Raw genomic sequence first — 21,099 nt, 5'->3', positions numbered from 1 at the left:
TTAAAACCAGCACCTTAAACCTGATCCTGTACTCCACCGGGAGCCAGTGCAGCTGGTATAATACCGGATGAATGTGCTCTCGCAGCGAAGACCCCATAAGGAGTCTCGCCGCGGCATTCTGCACCCGCTGGAGTTTCTGGGTCAGTCTCAAGGGCAGCCCCACGTAGAGCGAGTTACAATAATCCAGTCTGGAGGTGACCGTCGCATGGATCACAGTGGCTAGGTCAGGACGAGAGAGATAAGGGGCCAACTGCTTAGCTTGGCGGAGATGAAAAAATGCCGCCTTTGTTATAGCTGTAATCTGCGCCTCCATAGAGAGGGAGGTATCGAAGATTACACCCAAACTCTTAACGGCCGGTGCTGGCACTAATTGCACCCCCGCAAGAGATGGGAGTTGCCCCCTCGATCCCATATCGTCCCGCCCCAGCCAGAGGACCTCTGTCTTCGAAGGATTTAACTTCAACCGGCTCCCACGTAACCATCCAGCCACAGCTTCCAGACATCTGGTCAGTGTGTCTGGGGCCGAGTCAGGATGGCCATCCATCAACAGATAGAGTTGGGTGTCATCAGCATACTGATGGCAACCCAGCCCAAAACTCCGGACAAGCTGGGCGAGGGGGCGCATAAAGATGTTAAAAAGCATCGGGGAGAGAATGTGGCAGCTAGATGGTTGGCAGGTGCTGGTAGCCAGTTAGAAACCACACCACCAGTTTTAAAAGAGCTGCGCTGGCTTCCTATCCTGAGCTCAGCTCAGAATGTTTAGGGAAGCTTTTAATGTTTGATGTATTATAGTATTTTAATATTTTTTTGGAAGCCGCCCAGAGTTGCTGGGGAAGCCCAGTCAGATGGGCGGGGTATAAATAAATTATTATTATTATTATTATTATTATTATTATTATTATTATTATTATTATTAATCTGAAAAGCCCTATATAGCTTGGAACCCAGATTTCTAAAGGCCCATATGCTCATCTTTGAATAACATTCTCCAGAACCGCCGCCCCCCCTCGCTTTGTTTGAGGTGACAACTAGGGTGGTGACTTGAATAAAAGGCCTTTTTAGTGGTAGCAACTCAGCTCTACAATGCCCTCTCCAAGGTTTCTATCCAAACACCTAGTTTCATCAATCTGAGGCACCAGGTTAAATTTAAAATAGTATGCAAATGTGGATTTTCAAGCCCGTTGTTTTTAATGCACATTAATGCGGAAATGTAATGGAAGAGATTTATGAATGAACACAGGGGAAAGTGATACAGATTGGAAATAAGATGATTCATCCCTTCCAGCTTGATCCAGTTTTCATGCTAATTTATTTAGATTTATATGTTAAGCATTGTGGTCATGAAATAAAATTACTTTGAAATTAAGTATGTCAATCCTCACATTAAAAAACCAACATCCTCTCAGTTTTCCATCTTTCATTTATTTTCCTTTCTTGGCAAGTTGATTCAGTCTTTGCCTATTATTTTTTCCTGTGGTTTTTAAAATGATGCATGCACACCACATACACATCTTAAAGGATCGGCAGATGACATGGATCTTCTCAATATGCGATGGGCTGCAAGCCAATGCAGCTAACCCACGAGTAAAGCATTATAATGCCATACGCATGATTACACATATTATACTAAGTAAACAGCTCAGATTAAAATAAATGATTTGGCTCCGTACAAGTACAGTTGATAATTTCATATTTGCTTACCTTTTTGCTAAGTAAATAAATAAGAAGCACATCACAAGGAGACTTACTTCATTTCCCATGGGTAGGTAATGAAAGAAACAAATTATGAAAACATCTAATTTTTAAAGGAATTAAAATAAAATAAAAACAATAACCAGCTGGGATCTAATTAATTTCATATGTCAAACATATTTGAGTAGAGCTGCATGAGTTTCATTCTGCAGTTTTATTCTTATGAGCTGCCACAGAATTCATCATTAGTTACATTGAATGAAAAACATTGAATGAAACCACAGCAGTGTTGTTGTTTTCACTGAGCCATACATGCAGAAAGGTCCCACTAAAATTCAGAAGTCTAGCTGAGAGGGCAGAAATGAGGGCAGAGAGAGTTTCTTGTGTTTCTCCTTCCTTTTCTGTTTTGTTTTGTGTTTCCAGTGGAAGGGAAATAAACTGCAACAATTCCTGGGCTGGGTTAGCATAGGTTTCTCCTTGGATTGAGAAGGCTTTGGATCCAAGTCCTCCTCCTCATCCATCCCACCAGATCCTCCAAGTGTCCCTATTTTCCAGGGGTGTCCAATTTAGAGAAGCTGTCCTGGTTTCTGATTTGATCCCAGAATGTCCCACTTTTCCTTAGGATGTCCCTATTTTCATTGGAGAAATTTTGACGGGTATGGCATTATTCAACCCCTGAGCCGTCTGAAGGCAATCCTGTATCGGGAAGTTTTTTTAATGTTTAACATTTTATTATGTTTTTATATGTGTTGGAAGGTGCCCAGAGTAGCTGGGGCAACCTAGTGATATGGGGAGGGGGTATAAATAGTAAAATGGGATTGTGGAATGGGAAGTCCTTATTTCCATCGGAGAAATGTTCGAGGGTATGCAGCACGTCCCTTTTCCAGGCCTACCAACTCTGCTACTCTGATATCATTGGGGCTGCAAAGGTTTCTGCAGTGGTGGGGAGGGGAAAATCTGACATCAGTTCTCATTTGGAAGAGAGAGATCTGATGCTTCCTATGGAAGTTCATTACTTTCCTAACCAGTGGTAAAAACAAGAAAATAAAAAAATAGGGTGTGATGCAGAGAATCTAATATTGTCAACATTATTATCTCCATAGTTAGCCTGTGCTTACTTTCAACCAGTTCAGACTGTGCCTAGCCATTGTAAGCACCACACTCTTAGGATACTTTTTTCACTGCTTATTCCCAAACAAAGACCATGTCCATTTGCCCTCAATGCAAACTTAGCTGGGTGAGCTGGCTTTGATTTACAATGAAGAATACTGATTTGCCACAACATCACCTGGCAAGCTACTTGGAAGGCTACAAACAGAACAAAGAATCTCAACCCGTATTTTTCCACTAAATTAGTTCTGTTTCTGTTCTCCTTAATGTACAGGCAGATTGTTTTCATGGTCATTAGGATTACTTCAACTCTCCAAGGAAATCACTCTTATTGTATAGATTGCTGCAGAGTATTCATGTTAAGCTTTCGTTTCTTTTAAAGAAGCAGCCATTTCCCTGAGAAGCCCTACTTATGTGTAAAGCTTAAAATATTTTTTCAGTGAAATGTGACATTTACCATTATCTTAATCTCGGAAAGATTGGCAGGAGGGGAGTTGGGTGGCTTCTCTTGCTTTTCAAAGTCTACCTTGCTTTTCTGTCTATGCATTGATCCAAGGTTGTATGCAAGTGGGAAAGACTTGCGCCATACGAAGTGGGAATGTGAATTTTGCAGCATCCATGATCACATGCACAGAAACTACATATGATGGTCAGATAAATGTGATAACTGACAGCAGTGAAAGGCACTGGGTTTTGTTAAGACATTATGACATTCTTCCTGTAATGTTAGATGAACTGCAACAGCCCATGGACACATGCAAGTAATTGCATAATGTTGCAATCATTGGGCATCACATTTGCCTACTTCCCATTGGCACCAGTTGTATCTGTATACTCCTAACTTCCTTATGGTTTGAATTTTTGTACACCACAAGCTTTGCCCCAATCTTATGAAGTGCATCTTCTTTTTCCTCCCCATGTTGAGGCAAATAGGGCCATGCTTTGGATGAGAAAAAAGTGGTATTACATTTGAAAAGGCAGTAAAGAATGAAGGGAGAGAGGGTGGTTGGAATATGTGTGGGATCTGCATTGGCATAGGAATAAAAGGGGTCACTAGTGGAAGGAAAGATGGGGAATGAATTCAGTTCAGCTAGCATTTAAAGGTGACCCTGCAACATTTGCATTTTCCAAAATGGCAAACTGAAGCACAGACTTCCTTCAACATTCTCGCAATTCTGCAATGTTCTTGCTGCAGCTATCCTGTTTTTGCAGTGAAAATGACTGCTAAAACAAAACAAAAACCCCCAAACACTGCTTTCTTTATCCATTGCCAAAATCACAGGAGTCCTGACAGAATAAAAGGTAACCAATTAATTGGCAACAACAACAGCAACAAATAAAAAAACTCATATTTTCTCACCAGAATAAATTTTGCAACTTGTCAGTGAGGAGAACTTGTAGCATCACTACACTACCATGCTAGAGAAAGCTACACAGAATTGCAGCCTGTTGTGCAGCTGTTGAAAGCAGAAGCACCATGCCAGAAAGGGAGAAACATCTGGCAAAGCATTACAGGTGGTGTACAATAGAGAAGTATAATCTTCCTGCCCAGTATGCTAAAATAGTTTGCACCAGTCTCTGATTAGCTTCCAGATTTCTGGGCATCTGAGTAAGCTGAACTGCCAAAACTTTCAAGGTTCTCACAGAATTAATTAACACTTACAGAGAAGCATCTGACATGAACTAGGAAAGTAGGTTATGGCACTGTGCTTCTCTCTGTGCATCTTTGAACGGCAGCCCTCTGTCTTTGTACTATTTTATCTCTGATCTTTGTTCTTTAAAAACCCTGTTTTATGTAAGCTCCACATCAGAATGTGTTTCCTCTGTTCGGCTGCTTTGGCAGGTCCTGCATTCATCTCACAGCTATTACTACGCATCTTGTTGTCTCCAGCTTTATTTGCAGCACCAGGTGTAAATAAGTGACAGGAGGATCAGAGGTGGTTATCAGGACAGGCACTGTGCTTCTAGAAAGCTGGCCATTAAAACACCCAGAACATTGTGTATGATAACACTGGGGAACCACTTTGACATGAAATGTTTGTATCTGGAAAAATGTAGTTTCCCCAGCATTGAAGAATAACAGCCTTTTTCTTCTTCCCTCTACAGGCAGTGGGGGATGGGGACGGGGACAGAGAACGTTAGTGTAAATACGCACATTTATTTTCATAAAAGAGCTACTTGCTTGGTTTTATGAAATGTCAGTAGTGAATATTAGGAAACCTGTTTCTAAAGTGCGTTCCCAGCTTCCCAACTGACTTTAAATGGAATTTCTACTAGTACTAACAGGGGAGAAATATTGGAATGCAATCACATGCGCATGCACACACCCACCACTGTGAGCATAACTCCCCATTTTCCTTTCCCCTTGCCTCCCCCAAACCACAGATTCCTAAGGGAAGACATTATTCCACAATTTCAAATGCAAGCACAATGGATGCTGCTGTAGTTGATGCTCTGTCGAGTATGTGATGAAAGGGTACCATGTATCTATAAAATCACCCCAACCTCTCTTTCCAGCTAAGGCTTTAATTTTCTTGGTCATTTATATATATTTTTCTGAAGGTAATCCAAACTTTCATTTCCATTGTGACATTTGCAAGTGTTCTAATTTTGGGCAACAAGTTGTCAAACTGCTACTTAAAGAAAAGCAATCAATTATTTGTATCTCAGCTTGACATTTTCATTTTTAAAGATTGTTACCAGTACTAAAGGTGGAGTGCAAATAACATTTGTTTTGTGATCAAACTTATTTCACCAACAGCATTTTTCCAAAATGGCTGTAATTTGCTGCAGGCCCATGGCATATGTCTATGTTCCAATCTCTTTACACCCTCTCCAGCAAAGAGCAGAAATAGCTTCATTAATATGACTGCACCTCAAAGGTGTTAAATACCATCTGTGTAGCAGCTTAAGAGGATTCTGTTTTATGAGCCTGGGCACTGAATTTAAGGGCTTTTTGCCCCACAGGCTCTGCCAATCTACCTCCTCAATTACTGTATCTAGATCAGATTACCTGTACCAAGTACAGTGGTGCCTCGCAAGACGAAAAGAATCCGTTCTGTGAGTCTCTTCGTCTAGCGGTTTTTTCGTCTTGCGAAGCAAGCCCATTGACGGATTAGCGCTATTAGCGCTATTAGCGGCTTTTAGCGGCTTAGCGGATAAGCAGCTTAGCGGCTTAGAAAAAGGGGGGGAAAGGAAAAAAAACCCGCAGGAACTCGCAATACATTTTCGTCTTGCGAAGCAAGCCCATAGGAGATTCGTTTTGCGAAGCACCTCCAAAACGGAAAACTCTTTCGTCTAGCGAGTTTTCCGTCTTGCGAGGCATTCGTCTTGCAGGGCACCACTGTATGATTCATCAAATTTGTTTGTCCTAATCGTATGTCACTAATGATTTTATAAATTATTGATTATGCACGTTTAGATTCTGTGTTAGTAGTTAGATTTTCAAATTGTGTTAGAGTTCTGGCTGCATGCACAATAACTGTTGGATATGCTAGAAAGTGCACCAGCCTTAGGTTTACAGGCTCCCTCTTCCACTTTCCCTTTCCTTTCACATACCAATACAGTGGTACCTCAGGTTACATATGCTTCAGGTTACAAACTCCGCTAACCCAGAAATAGTGCTTCAGGTTAAGAACTTTGCTTCAGGATGAGAACAGAAATTGTGCTCCGGCGGCGCGGCAGCAGCAGCAGGAGGCCCCATTAGCTAAAGCGATGCCTCAGGTTAAGAACAGTTTCAGGTTAAGAACGGACCTCTGGAACGAATCAAGTACTTAATCCGAAGTTCCACTGGATTTCTACACTTCCTGACAAGCCATAATTTGCTCTCTGGTTGAAACTTGAGAGGGGGGAGTTTGAACAAACCAGAGTTTGCCCACGAGAACCAGGAAGTACAAAAATTGTGGTGCATGGGGGGAGGGGAGAAATTACCTCTAAGTGTTTTCAGCAGCCCAGAGTTTTTCCAAAGGGCTTCAACAAGTAAAACTGATGAGAAATGGGAAGTATTTTTTCATTATCAGCAGTTCAGCTTTTGGGAGGAAAGAATACTTCATGTCCTCAGATAATTCATTAATTAAGGTATTTTGCTCCTACGTGAAAGCAAACCAAGGAAGAGGAAGAATATAATAAATAAAATATAAGGTTACATATGTTTCTGATAATAAAGAAGAGAATGATGAATAATACATAGCCTTTTTGGTAATAAAAACAGCATTCTTGTTAAAATTGCATTTCCCTTCACTATAATTTGCCAATTTTACATGTTTATGTCTTTGGTTAAGAAAAGAAAAAACCTTTGCAGAACTTTGAGATCATGTAAGAACAGCAAGTCTTCATTTCTTCTTCAGTAGATTTTGTAGAGCCCAGTTTATTTGCTGGTGACTTGAGAATGAGTGTGAAAGTTACCATGATCTAGTGAATAGAGCTGACCTAACCAATGTAAGAGCCACCATAACCTGAATGTAGTCCACCAACCATATATAGTGGCCAACCAAGATGCCTGGACTTCCCCCACCAATTGTTTTTGTAGTCCCAGGCAGGTCACAGGTAGCAAAACACAGTTGTTTATTGTACCATGTAAAGAAATTGGTTTTTTGGCTGCTGAGCATATTTCACAAATGAAGTCTATGTTCTCTTGCCTTCTGATATGATCTTCAGTTGTATTGGTTCATGCAATTGATTTTGCCTTTGCCTTTGATACACTGTCCTTCTGTTGGCCATCCCTGTCGTTTGTCATGCTCTTTTTTCTTCTCACAGTTTTAAACTCTAAGGTCGTTGCAGCAAAAAAAAGAACCTGTCGTGTCACTTAGCTTTATAAAGCACAGTGACATTCATGTGACTCTATCAGAGATAGTTGGAGGGGCTGTATTAAAATATGCAGTGAATGGGGATTCTCTGCTGTGGATTATTCTGTAAAGCATGTCCTATGCTACTAGAGAAAAACCTTCTTTTGTATCTGAAGAAAAGTTATTTAAATTTTAGAATGAGTTTATGACAAGAATGATAAAATGGCTTCAATCTGTGAATTCAAACACTGAAGATAATGCAAAGCTGGAACATTCTTTGTGTCAGGAAGCACTGTCTAATTCCCCCCCCCCCCCCGCTAATAAATACTGGCTTCTGCTGGGCACTAATCTCTTGGCAGAAATTTATGAGAAAAAATTAGATGTTTCCCAATAAAAATTTATAATGGAATCAAGCAGTGTATGCTTTCATCCAGGTAAGATGAAGAAGCAGAGACCACCCTTAAGAGGTTGCAAAGTCTTATTTGTCGTCAAATTGGAGAACATGACAGCTTCCATTAAAAGAAAGATTTCCTATTGCCATGACAATAGCTTTAAACTAAACCAAACAAGGGATATAAATTATTTTCAGGGTCTTGTTCTAATAGCAATGCTAGATGGCTTTCTTTTTTCCTATTGCTGTTTGATTGATGTTCTTTCTCAGAAGACCTAAAAGGTGACAACCAAAAAATTCCCACACATCTTGTGAGATGGATTTTTGTCTGGATTGTAAACCATAAATTGTCTCCCACTTAGGCAATATTCAAGTTTAATAATAAATCTTGTCTTGCTGCCTTGAATTTTCTTGATAAACCCTTCGACCTGCTACTCCTTGTCTCTTTGAAATCTAAATGTCTTTGAATCAAAGTTTATTCTTCAAGAAAGAGAAGAACAATAATCATCTTCTGTTAGGACATGTGTAGCATGTTCTCACTAATTTAATTGTTGTCATTTTCTTAACAGCTTGCACAGACAAGGAGCTGAGGACCCTTGCATCCCGCCTAAAAGACTGGTTTGGTGCTCTTCATGAAGATGCAAATCGTGTCATCAAGCCAACCAGCTCGGATTCAGCACAAGGCAGTAAGATGACAATCTAAAAATAAAGTTTGAGATAAGTTCACAAGTTCAGCAAGTCAACAATAACTGTAATGACAGCTAATGTGGAATCTGTCATTTAATTATGCTGTGGTACATTCTCCAGCTATTTCAAACTACCCATTATTTTGTTTTATTTTTCTTTATTTTTTGCATATAGAAACAAGGTTTGAAATTTAATCACCATTTGCAGTCTGTCAAGTCGGGAAACTGTGAGGTAGCTAATGGACCATCTAGGGAAGAACTGTACCCTGCAATGCATTAGACAAATAGGATAATACTTGGGGTTAGGCAAGGCTTACCAGGCATGGGCCGAATCACTCCAGTGGAGATCCTCTGTGGGCTGGGCCAGCGCAGTGCGACACCAGAAATCACTTCTGCACATGCCCAGATGCCAAAAATTGCACCTGTGCAGAAGTGATTTTCAGCATCTGGGCATGCGTAGAAGCGATTTCCGGTGCCGCAGACATGCGCAGACGCGATTTCCGGTGTCTGGCCTTGTGCAGAAGCGATTTCCAGAGCCACAGAAGAGAGTCCCCATGCTGCGCTGCACTAGTTTAGCACAGCACGCGGGAACTCACCAAGTGGGCAGCTCAGTTCAGGGGCGGCTCATGGGCTACTTCCGGCCCATGGGCCTTAGGTTGCCGACCTCTGGGGTAGAGCAACGGCTGTGACTCCTGCTGGATATCAAGCAAAGGCCTAATGTTCTGTTTCCTACATTGGCCAGCCAATGGCATATGGGGAACACACAAGCAGGACTGGGGGGAGTAAGGGGGACAGCCCTTGCCTGTTATTGTCCGCTAATAAGTAGTAGCTTGCTAGCTTGCTACCCACCCTTCAACAGGTCTTAACAATTTAAAATTCAGAAATTAAAAGCAGGTAAAAGAAAATACAGCCGCAAGAACAGGGTGGGTCCTGAAAACATTCCTCTCTAGTGTAAAAGGCTATGATAAAGTTCTGGGTCTTCTATGTTCACAGAAAGCTGTTTAGGGAAGGTGTGAGACATACCACTGCAGGGAGTGAATTCCACAGCTTACAGAACCATCAAGCCTTGTAGACATTAATAGCCTCCGCCCCACCATGAATTTGTCTAATAATCCCTCTTTTAAAGACATCTCAACTGGTGAGTGCTGTGATTTAAAAATGTGTTGGTTCTGTGGAGGAAGGGCACATAAGGGGGCTAAATACAGTCTCTTGCCTGAGGGCCCACAGAATCTTGCATCCAACAGGTGCTGTGTCAAGGCTTTGTGCAAGAGGAACAGGCCCTCTGCTGCCCTGCTGACTTTCCAGTGACTGACAGCATGCAGTAGGCTGGGAGCAGGGGGGGGGGGAGAGAAAGGGGCTTTCTGTCAGTCCTGTTACTCCTTCCCTCTAGTGAGGGGCGGCAGAGTTTGCTGAAACTAAGTGAAATGTCAGCAGCCTCCCACCTGCTCTCAACAGAATTTGTCAAACTTGGGCAATTTTTCAATCTGTAGGTTAAAAATTCACAGCAGGCTTTGTGTGCTACAAATATTCCCACGGCAGGCACTAGATTGGAAACATAATTTTAACAGAATGCTTTTTTATCCATTTATTATTAAGCATGCAACCGCCTGCCTCTGAGCAAGAAACTGCAAGACCTTTTCTGTGTGAAAGTGCCTTTTTTCTTGGGTTAATGAGTATTTAGGGAGGGAGGGTGCAGATTGTAGGCAGGCCTAAGTGTTACCATGGAACAGCAATCCTGAGTAGAAGCTATTGGTGTGTAACTATATCTGGCTTTCCCTTCCATTTATTTTAATTATTTAAAAGGACAAACTGCATTTGTAATCTTTCATGAAAACCAAGAGGACACTAAAGATGTTCTTTTGGATAGCGCAAGCCCCTTGAATGGTACACCTCTACAGTAATCCCACCCAGGAGCCTAGTAAATACGAAGTGCAGACTCCATGTTTGTGGACGGTACCGCGTCAAACTGCTTGTGGCAGAATAGCAGAACTGAATGATCCTTAATATAAAACTTCCTGCTCACTTCCCACCCCAGTGCTGTTTGTGTGAACCAGGCATAAGTTTCCAGTGCTCGTGAATCTCCAGCCTTTCACCATTCTGCTTGCATTTTCCTCCACTGACATGTGATCACTTCATTGACATGAGCTGTCAGGTTATGCTTATAGAGCCATAAGAAGCACATGTTTTTTTCACTGCAATCTATTTTGAGTATTTCTCTGTGGTTTTAAAGCAACTTCCAAATGATTGGAAATGATGGCTAAGATTTCTCTGGATACACTGCATCTGAAGAAGGTGTTCCACTGAATTTTTTTCCTGTGCTGCAGTTTGATAGGATGCTGCTGTAAGTTAACAAAAACCGAGTGGATCAAGTTCATCTGCAGGCAAAAAGTAAAGATTATATTCTTCCTATTCATTCGTGAAATGGAAGTATTGGCACAGTTTTAAATTTTAACTACTGTAATCTCATTCGCTGACCACTTTAGGCAAAGCTCTTTTCTTTCTTATTTCCAAGCAACAGAAACAAAGTTATTCAGAGCACCAGTGTTGTTGTTGTTTTTGCAATTAGTACCTTTTCTAAAGTGAGGTGGTGTTGTTTTTTAAATGTCACTGGAAACTAGTTATTCTGTGCAGTGGAAGCCTATGCATGTTTTCTTGAAAGTAATTCCCACACTGTGTTCAGTGGGTTTAATGCCCTAAAAAGTGTGGTTAGGATCAAAGATGCAGCTAATTTAGCTTCAACAGCCCAATCTTAGAAATTAGAAATTAATTAAGTCTTAGGGATGGAGCCCACAGATCCACCTACATGTATACAAGATAAAGCATTCACATGGCATATAAGCAAGTGTTGAGCACTGCATAGTTTTATTTGGAAAAAAATTATCCAGATTTGCCTTTTTGTCTCCCTTTTGGTTTGTTCATTCCACTAGTCCAGCACAAACACAAGGCCCCAATATATATAAACTGATATTTTATTTTACCTGCAAACAATAATGCAGCATATACAATTGTTACAGTAAGGCATAGGGAATGCAAGTGTTCTTATCCATAGTTTTTTCTACTAAATAGTTGTTTCCATCCAAGTTATAACATTCATCTATATCCCATTCATTTAAGAGAACGAAAAATTTGCACATTTTTAAAGATTAGATCAGTAGTTATTCTAGTTCAGATGTGTACAATCAGTACACGGGTTCAGCTAAGCTGGTGTGTCGTCAGAAGCTCCACTGAACTACGGTCTGTACCCACAAATTTATGTGTATCTTTTTCTATATTGAATCTGGCTATTCCAAAACTATTTATTATAGATTGTATTTTTATTAAGTCTGCTTCTGTCTAAACGGTGCATTGTGCCCAGTGTTTCAGTGTACAATTTTCTGTTCATTTTTACGTGTGAAATGTGTAGGTGAAAAGGTTTTGAGACAATAAGAAGCCTTTTACAAATAGGTCACTTATTTGAATCTGTTCCAGAATCTGAAGTGGTTGGAAGCTGGTGTCTCTTGTTACCAGCTGTCCAAGACAATGTTACATGTAATGACTTAAGCCCACTTTTGGTTGAGCAGGTGCTTTGAGTCCAACGAATCCCCTTCTCAACAGGCACTAATTAATAACCTTTCTAGAATTGCCTGCAAATATATCGAGATACTTGAATGACCTAAAAAGCTAGCGAGACTTTTGATCTTTGGCCGTATTATTTGAGGCTGTGGGGTGAAGGGAAAAAGTGAAAAAGACAAAGCTTTCTCGATGCAGGCGTGTTTGAGCTGTAGCATTGAATAGGTTTCTTGCTTACTTCCAGCCAACATTTTAGGAGAGGAGTAGAGAACAAAGTCGACATCATATTTTGAGTGAAAGAAGTATATTAAGCTTCCCAACACATATAAAGAAACCTAACATTCAGCACTGTTGTCGTCTTTACCCTACTTTTCTTGCACATCCATCTCCTACACTTCTGAAAACTGGCTGAGCACTGCCATGGAAAGGAAATATATCAATATGTAAAAGGGTTCCTCCTTTTACATATACCCTATTAATGTCTATGTGACTGTATGCATTTTGACAGCCTATATCTTATCAAATCATGTTTTTTTGTCATGACCCATCATTTGAGCAAACCTTTTTATGATCATTAGACCAGTGATGTCAGAGGGATCTGTGTTAACAGTAGCATGCCCTTTAAAAGATATTCTTCACTGAGTATCCTACAGCACTATGATTTAGATTTAAATAGATATTCCATTCCCTGCAAAAGAGGAGCAACTAACAATAGGCAGGTGCTCAACTTTCTCACTGAAATCAATGGGGAGCTTGGCTGGGTTATGTCCAGTGTTTCTTTTGACCACTGTATTATACTGAAAATGTAAAGCTACAGGCGTAAAATTCAGAATTACAGTTAATTCATTACGTACATGTCAGTATGTAGGAGCTGGAGCAGGATTTGGGCTGGGTTTTTATCCCTCAGATGGAACAGTGCAGTGCTGCTTGTGGTAAAAGCAGTCTGAGTAAGAAACCACTGTAGCAAGACTTTTATAGTGTGGCAGTTTTGGTGAGGTGTTTTCCATTATCTTAGTTCAGGATAACAATGTCAAGGACAATAGAATTCCTATTATATATATTATTCACACCTTGGAGTTACACATATCCGTTTAAGCATAGGTTGAATGGTCATCTGCCGTGGATGCTTTAGCTGAGATTCCTGCATTGCAGGAGGTTGGACTAGATGACCCTTGGGCAGTGGCGTAGCGTGGGGGGTGCAGGGGGGGCCGGCCGCACCGGGCGCAACATCTGGGGGTTAGGGTTAGGGGGCGCAAATCCACGGGTTAGGGGGCGCAAATCCACGGGCTAGGGGGTGCAAATTACTTGCCTTGCCCCGGGTGCTGACAACCCACGCTACGCCACTGCCCTTGGGGTCCCTTCCAACTCTACAGTTCTATGATTTTGATTTTGATTTCATTACATTTGTATCCCACTGTTCCTCAAAAGAGCGCAAGGTGGCATACGCAGTTCTCCTCCCCATTTTATCAAACCTGTGAGGTAGATTAGGCTGAGATGTATCAGATGTCTAAGAAAAAGGTAATAGATTGATGTGATTATTTTTCTGTAGTTTCTTGAAAGTCACTGCTTTGAATAAATGTATGCCTCATTTTTTCCCTTAAAGGTTTAGTTGTCTAGAAAGAGACAGGAAAGTGTACATAAGACTTGGCAATCTTGGACTTGATTGTTGACACGGGCATGTCAAGTAGTGATTCAATCAAAGCAACTTTTATTCAAAGGCAATTTAAAGTGGAAATAAACACTTGCTGCCACATCTCAGCACCACATCTCGCAAGACGAAAAGAATCCGTTCTGTGATTCTCTTTGTCTAGCAGTTTTTTCGTCTTGCGAAGCAAGCCCATTGAAGGATTAGCGGATTAGCGCTATTAGCGGCTTATCTGCTGATCGGATCAGCTGATAAGTGGCTTAGCGGCTTAGAAAAAAGGGGGAGAGGGGAAAAAACCAGCAGGAACTCGCAAGACATTGTCGTCTTGCGAAGCACCTCCAAAACGGAAAACTCTTTCGTCTAGCGAGTTTTCCGTCTTGCGAGGCATTCGTCTTGCGGGGCACCACTGTACTTGAAAGGCTTGATCCCTCACTTCCTTGCTTTAACCTTTTAAACAGCAATAACTAGCTAGCTAAACTTTTCATAAGACTTCTTTAAATGCCTGCATATTAAAGTAGCACATTATTATTTTCTAGTAGAAGTCTTGAGAGAAAAATTTTGTAGCAAAGCTTCTGCCACTGTTATGGGAAACGCCAGATGTAATAGGTATAAAGCTGTAGAGTTTACCTAGAACCACCTTCACCACGTTTATATGAATGTACCCACTTTTCTTCAGCATAAAGGTCCTCCCATTTTTTAAAACACAGTTCTACAACTTTATAGGAGAAGCCAGTGGTACATGGTCCTAATTAGTGTCCACCCCTCCCCTGCTGGATGCAACAAGAAAACTCCTCCCTCCCCTTTAGAAAGAATTTCTTTGTTTCTTTTAAAGGAACAATCAATGAATGGAGTAACACAAATTTGTTGCCACTGTTCCCCTGAAACATGAGAATGGATGGATGGATAAACTAGCATACCCTGCTGCTGAGGGATGCACTCGGAGCTCTCTTCTGCTCTCTATTATCTGTACATTATCTGAATTAGAGGCATTTCTAAAATCTTAATATCTAAACAGCTCCAAGTGATAAATAAAAATACAACATAAAAACAATGAAACTGTATCACAGAAACTGGAAACCAGTAAAATGTTATTATAAAAAGGTGTAAAAACAGGAAAGAGCATCCCTGTGCAGGAACAATGGTAGAAAATGCCCTTTTTCAGGTCACTACCCTGTGATATTCTATAGGCTGCTGTGCCACAAGTAAAAATTCCCAAGACAATCTAAATGATCTTACAGGTCTGTACAGGGGCAAACAGGTATTTTTTTAGATATTCTTCAAATATCTAAAGGCTGTCACCTGGAAGATAGAGCAAGCTTGTTTTCTCTTGCTCCGGAGGGTAAGACCCCAACCAATGGCTTCAAGTTACAAGAAAAGAGATTCTGACTAAACATCTGGAAGAACTTTCTGGTGGTAAGAGCTGTTCAACAGTGCAACCAACCCTCTTGGAGGTTTTTAAGCAGAGCTTAGATGGCCATCTGTCATGGATGAGATTCCTGCATTGCAGGGAGTTGGACTTGATTACCCTCGGGATCCCTTCCAACTCTACAATTCATATGATTCTATGAAGCCTCATTCCTCATGTATCAATTGTACCCTATCCTACTGTAAGAGGAGATCGTGATCACTTAGCCTCCATTCAACACTTCTCAGTTTCTTCCGAAATTAAAGTATCATACATCATAATAATTTGTGATCACCAGGATCATAAGTACTTAATTTCACTCTGGGAACTCAATGTCAACCAAGGAAATGAATAATGAATAACAATAGTAATTATGGCAATGATCTAAAATATGTGCAAGAAAAGCCCCTAGCCCATCTCTACAAAGCAAGGTACTGGAAAACTCAGACACTTGCTCTCAGGCCCCAGTCTCAGTCGTCTTTAGCTTGGAAGGAAATCGGTTTATCTTTTTGAAGTGGCGTGTAATAAAATAGCATTAATGTTTATATTACCTGAACACCTCTGATGATTCTTCAGTGTCACAGAGAACCCTCCATCAGAGTTACACCTAAAGAGCTTTATTCCAGTGTGATGCCTTTCTGATCCTCCACTTAAAATAGCAGAGAGACTTCAGTTCTATTCTAGGCTTTCATGACAGTTCAGTCTAAGAAGTCTCCATGCCACCCTCCCACCCCCCACCCCCCGCAGTTATGAAGAAGCTCATATAATGGGGAAATCTTCCTTTTATGCACCCTAAGGAAATGACAGCTGTTCAAAAGGAGAATACATGTTCTTCAATGGATTGGTTGTAATATGTGGTAACCAATGTACGATTTGCCACCATCAAACCAGAGCTAGGTGCTAAAAATACATCTCAGAAGGGGAAATAGAAGACACTGGGTATACAAACTTGACTTTCTGAGCATTGCAAACAAATCTTTGACAAATTATGTGTCTTGCTTAACTCTGGGAGAAGCTATAGCAAGATGAGGTGTGAGTGGGGCATCCAAATGAAAAAGTTGCTTCACACTATGAGTTGGAGGTGGGTTTCCAGGATTACAAGCAGAGATGCCAGGGTTCTTGGAGAAGCAGAAAGTCCTGTAATTGTTTTCTTGAATCAGAAAATGCAAGCAATTTAAAAAAAAAAAAGCTTTGCCATAAAATACATGCTGGCCTGCTAATCGCTGACATCAAATTGGAGAGCTAGTTGTTAACATGCAGAATGCAGCATTCAAAAGAGTGTATTGCAGAGAAGAAACATTTACAGAAAGAATTTTATCATTTTAAGGAATGTGAGAGGAGACTATTAAGAAATTTAGTGGAGAAAAATGGGTATCTTTCATGATGTTTTCTGTTCTCTGATTCTAGGAAATTTGAGAATGAAGCAAATGTCTACTCCCAAGTCATTACAGTGTTGCTTCTCTTTAAGAGGGGAGGGTGCTCCCAGACCTTGTTATATATTCCCCCTGCCCCGCACATGTGCAGCACTTTGCATTGTACATTAATAGAATTGCTGTGAGTAGCTTTGGGACTAGGTTTTGGCTGAAAAGCAGGATAATATGTGCAGGATAGTAAATAAATGTGCAAATGCACAGAGAGGGCAAAATTGAATTCTGAACGAAAACAGGCTTCAATGAACTGTGAACCACTTACCTTGCCTTTTCATTCACATTTGTGAAACAATAATGAATGGCTATGACTGAGAGTATTATCCATCTCTAAGGTTTACCCTGCTGTCTTTTAGCCCATCCATTTCATTCACACTTTGTTCTGAATTGGGATCATCATGTTCCATTTTCTTACAAGTCAAGAAGGAAAGGTTAATCTGAAATCAATTTTGCCCCCGTTATCTGCAAGACTGAAAACAGAGTCAATTAGCAGGGCTTCTTGTTTCCAAGAGAAATCTGTATGTTTTAGCTCAGTCTAGGTTGTTTGCTCCTGCCTTTACAGGATTTGACACTAGCATATTACCAATCTGCAAGGATTCGTTGGGCTGGATGTTCAACAAACTGGATATGAACTATGACCTTCTCCTCGATCACTCAGAGATCAATGCCATTTATCTTGATAAATATGAGCCATGCATTAAACCGCTCTTCAACTCCTGTGACTCCTTCAAAGATGGAAAGCTTTCAAACAACGAATGGTGCTACTGCTTTCAGAAGCCTGGAGGTAAGTTGCTAAATTTTGTACTAGAAAATTGACTCTGTGATTGCATGTTGATACTAAAATATTTATACAGGAAAACTAGCTCCCATGTAATATTAAAAGGCAAATGCATTATTAGGATTTGTATAAGGCACATCAACATACCTCACTCCTAATAAAGTTGGCATAGTTTTAAATTGATTAAATGAGGAGACATGCTTGATTTTCATACGGTAAACAACACTGATATTATTACCACTCCACTTACCCACTCCACTTACTTGTTACGTATTGAGTGGAATTCAGTTGAGTAGCATTAGATGGCTAGAAAATCCTGGGTGTGAAAATCCTAGCATCAAATAGACACTGACACCTAAAACGTTGAACCTGGTTACTGAACACAGCAGGAAGCAAGTTTCTTCTCCCATATTTACAAAACTTGGCCACTGCCACTTCCTTAGTCCCTGCTTCTCCAGACCAGTTAGTTCCCATGGATCCAAAATACTTTCATTACCATGGCTTACAGTGCTCTCAGCCCTTTCAAGATAAATTGGAGGTGGGTTAGCAGCAGATCCAGTTGTTGCCATCCCCTTATCTTCTTTAAACCCTTCTAGCACTAGCGGAGGAAGAGGAGTGCAGGGGGAGCGCACTACTCCTGGCAGTGTGATCCCGGTGGGGTGCCATCATGGCTGCCCTCTCCACCCACGCTGGGCACCACACCCCCACAGGCTGCGCACCATGCCCCAGGATGCACGCCAGCCCCACCCCAGCCTGCTCTCTGCCCCCCCCCCGGTGCAGGAGCATGAAGCTCTGCCACTGCCTTCTAGGCCAGCTGTATCCCATCAGCAGTGGGCCCAGAAGCAGGTGGGCTTTTGCCACCTGTGACTTGGAAATTGCTCTTCCCCAAGTGGATGACTGGAGGGTTAGTCATTATTCTACGATTAATTTACTATTATGTACTTTGATATGGTTTCTGCATAAGGATTGCCCTTCCCATTTCTTCCCTCCCCAAACATAACTTTGTGTACGGATGCGTTTTTCTCTTTTTTGTGTGCAGTTTGTGTTTAATTCATTTTTTTATGAGATAATGAGAGCAAGAGGAGAATGACTGGTAGTATTGTTTTGTTACTTTTAGCAATATCAGCCAGACAGTCCTCATTGCCTAGAAAGACAAGTTCTTCGACGTTTACTTTCCTCTTAGGTTCCTATTTTTTCTTGCTTCTCTTTTTCTGTTCCTCTCTTATAATTTGTTCATTCTTTTCTTTCCCAACATTTTAGTTTTCCTTTTAGAATAAATTTCTTTCTAATCCAGGCATCCTTTAGTTTGCCTTTTCCATGTAATTCTCTCCTTATCATTCTTATCTTTCCCATTTTATTATTCTTTGTCCACAATTTTTGTTGTTGTTTCCTTTAAACATCTTCCTTAGACCCAAGCTTCCTTCCTCCTCTATTACTTACAAGAGCAGACCATGATTGTGCATAACAGAAGCTATTCAATTAAGTGGGCTTAACTCCCATTAAAATTATTAAGTACATGATTTTATGTGAAGGCTGCAAACTTCTTGTATTTTTAAATGCACTCTTTTGGGCACTCTCATGCCTCTTCCATATCCATCTTTGGACCTGTTGAGAGGAATAGAGACCTTCCATTGTTATATCTGGTATACATTTTACACACAGTGTGGCAAGGTCTCGGTCTTCTATCCCTTGTGGGTGTGGAGTAGAAGTTGGTGGCGTCATGTACGTGGCATCCATTCAAACACACCAAAGTCTCTGTGTCCTCTTATCCATATATAGGCCAAAGAGTCTAGATTAGGTCCATGGCCTCCTACTTGGTGGCTAAAAAATGCCTGTGAGGTTCCTTTCACATGGTGAAAGGAAAGCCTTATTCCATTGGCTAAGGAGCAGAGTGTGCCCTAGGAAATCTAGACTATGATCATGGTTTGCAATCTCAAAATTTGTTCTATTGGTATTAGCTTATTGCTTATGTCATTGCTTATAATGTGAAAATTAGTCTTTTAGCAAGCAGTAAATTAGCATCCTAGCTTTGGATCACGCTGGTGAAGGGAAGGAAAACTGTCTTAATAACCAAAATGGCCCCCAAACACACTTTTTAAGCAAAGCATGTTGTGAATTTTTTAATTAGTAAAGCTAATGGCATACATTTGTTCTGCAGTACAGTACAAGCATATGTAGTTCATTCATTCCCAGGTGTGCAATAGACTACCACTGCCTGTCAATTGCAAAGCTAATCATTAGAGAATCTGTCCCTTACCATCTGGAAACTACTCTCATGTATTTTGTTTTAGGTCTCCCTTGCCAGAATGAGATGAACAGAATTCAAAAGCTGGGCAAGGGGAAGAGCCTGATGGGTAAGTTCAGTTACTTGCCACTCACTCATTTAAGCTGCTAATTAAAGCTTCTGTTATTACTGTGACGTTACATGCTGCAATAGGGTCCCAACTGTGTGCTTGTGCCACTTCAGGAACTCATATAAATAACAGAACATCAGCCTGTGCTAAATGTGTTCCATGACTTGGCATACTAGGTAACATTATGCAGAACAGAGACTGTCTGTCTACTGAAATCTCAAATCAGTGCCATTAAATTGACAGAGCACATAGATTTATTTCTTTATTGTTTGACAAATCCAAAGTAAGAAATAGGCTTATTGGATCTTCCCCTCCCCTAAAGTATAAATTGCACTTTTAAATGTGCTGTAATGATACACACATTAAGGTAATTTTGGTATGTTGAGCACATGCCATTGGGAAGTTGAAGAATCCATCTGTTAAACTGTAGGTGTATAATACTAACAGCTTTGGACACTATGGGCTTAAATCTGTGAATTTCAGCGCATTTCTCTTCCACATTAAATAATTCATAATTGAAATCAAATAATACTTCCAATAATGCACAGTGAAATTAATACAAACATCATTCTAAAGCAGCAATACTGAAATGCATACATAAATTGAAAACCATGCAAGTAGAAAAGGAAAGAAAAATCATTATGACACACAGGCTATGTGCGGAGAGGCAGCATTTGTACTTTTTAATGCCTTGAAGTATCTGCACAAATATACTTTGCCTGGGGATTCTTATTGAAGGTGAAGGAAACACAGCATGGCAGGGCAAGTCCCCCCTCCCTTCAAGAATATTATTTTCAAGTACTCCCCTCCCCCAGGACACATTTGGAGGTAGTAATAACCCTGATCTGTGGACAGAAGGTAGGTTTTGCTTTTATTCCGTTGTGCTCCTAAGAACAACCCGTTTACCCTTGTACTACATAGCTCAATGGACTCCTTTAAGGACTGAGTTGGTGCCATGTATATGTTCCTGCTTCCTTATATGAAAGTATTCCTCCCACAAAACAGAACTTAACAATGAAAATAGTGTAGAAAGGTATTCCATTGCTGTTACTAGGAAGCTACATTAAGCCCATGAGGCATTCCCATTATTCATGAGATCAAATTTATTAATCCATATAGCCCAGGGGCAAACTTTCTTAATGGTCATTTGCAACAAATTGGTAGACGAGTAACTAATGCATGCATGATGTGATGCCTAAATGAACTGCAGTTATAGCTGTTGTGACTCCTGCACCTGGGCCCCTCACACTACCATGAGGAAGATAACAATGAGGAGGA

The 21,099-nt window shown here is 40.7% G+C and overlaps 1 protein-coding gene across 2 annotated transcripts in view; it reads left to right on the top strand.

Moving 5' to 3' along the window:
• SPOCK1 (SPARC (osteonectin), cwcv and kazal like domains proteoglycan 1) overlaps positions 1-21,099 on the top strand; it is a 412,787-nt gene that overhangs the window by 379,535 nt on the left and 12,153 nt on the right. For both annotated transcript variants that reach the window (XM_081185601.1, XM_081185602.1), the window contains exons 7-9: positions 8,547-8,663; positions 17,252-17,473; positions 19,759-19,821. In XM_081185601.1, coding sequence (XP_081041727.1) covers positions 8,547-8,663; positions 17,252-17,473; positions 19,759-19,821 — 402 coding nt within the window. The remainder of the gene's footprint in view (positions 1-8,546; positions 8,664-17,251; positions 17,474-19,758; positions 19,822-21,099) is intronic.

This window comes from Podarcis bocagei, assembly GCF_964188305.1.
Source record: "Podarcis bocagei genome assembly, chromosome: 2".
NCBI classification, from domain to species: Eukaryota; Metazoa; Chordata; class Lepidosauria; order Squamata; family Lacertidae; genus Podarcis; species Podarcis bocagei.
This window is presented reverse-complemented; position numbering and strand designations above follow the sequence as displayed.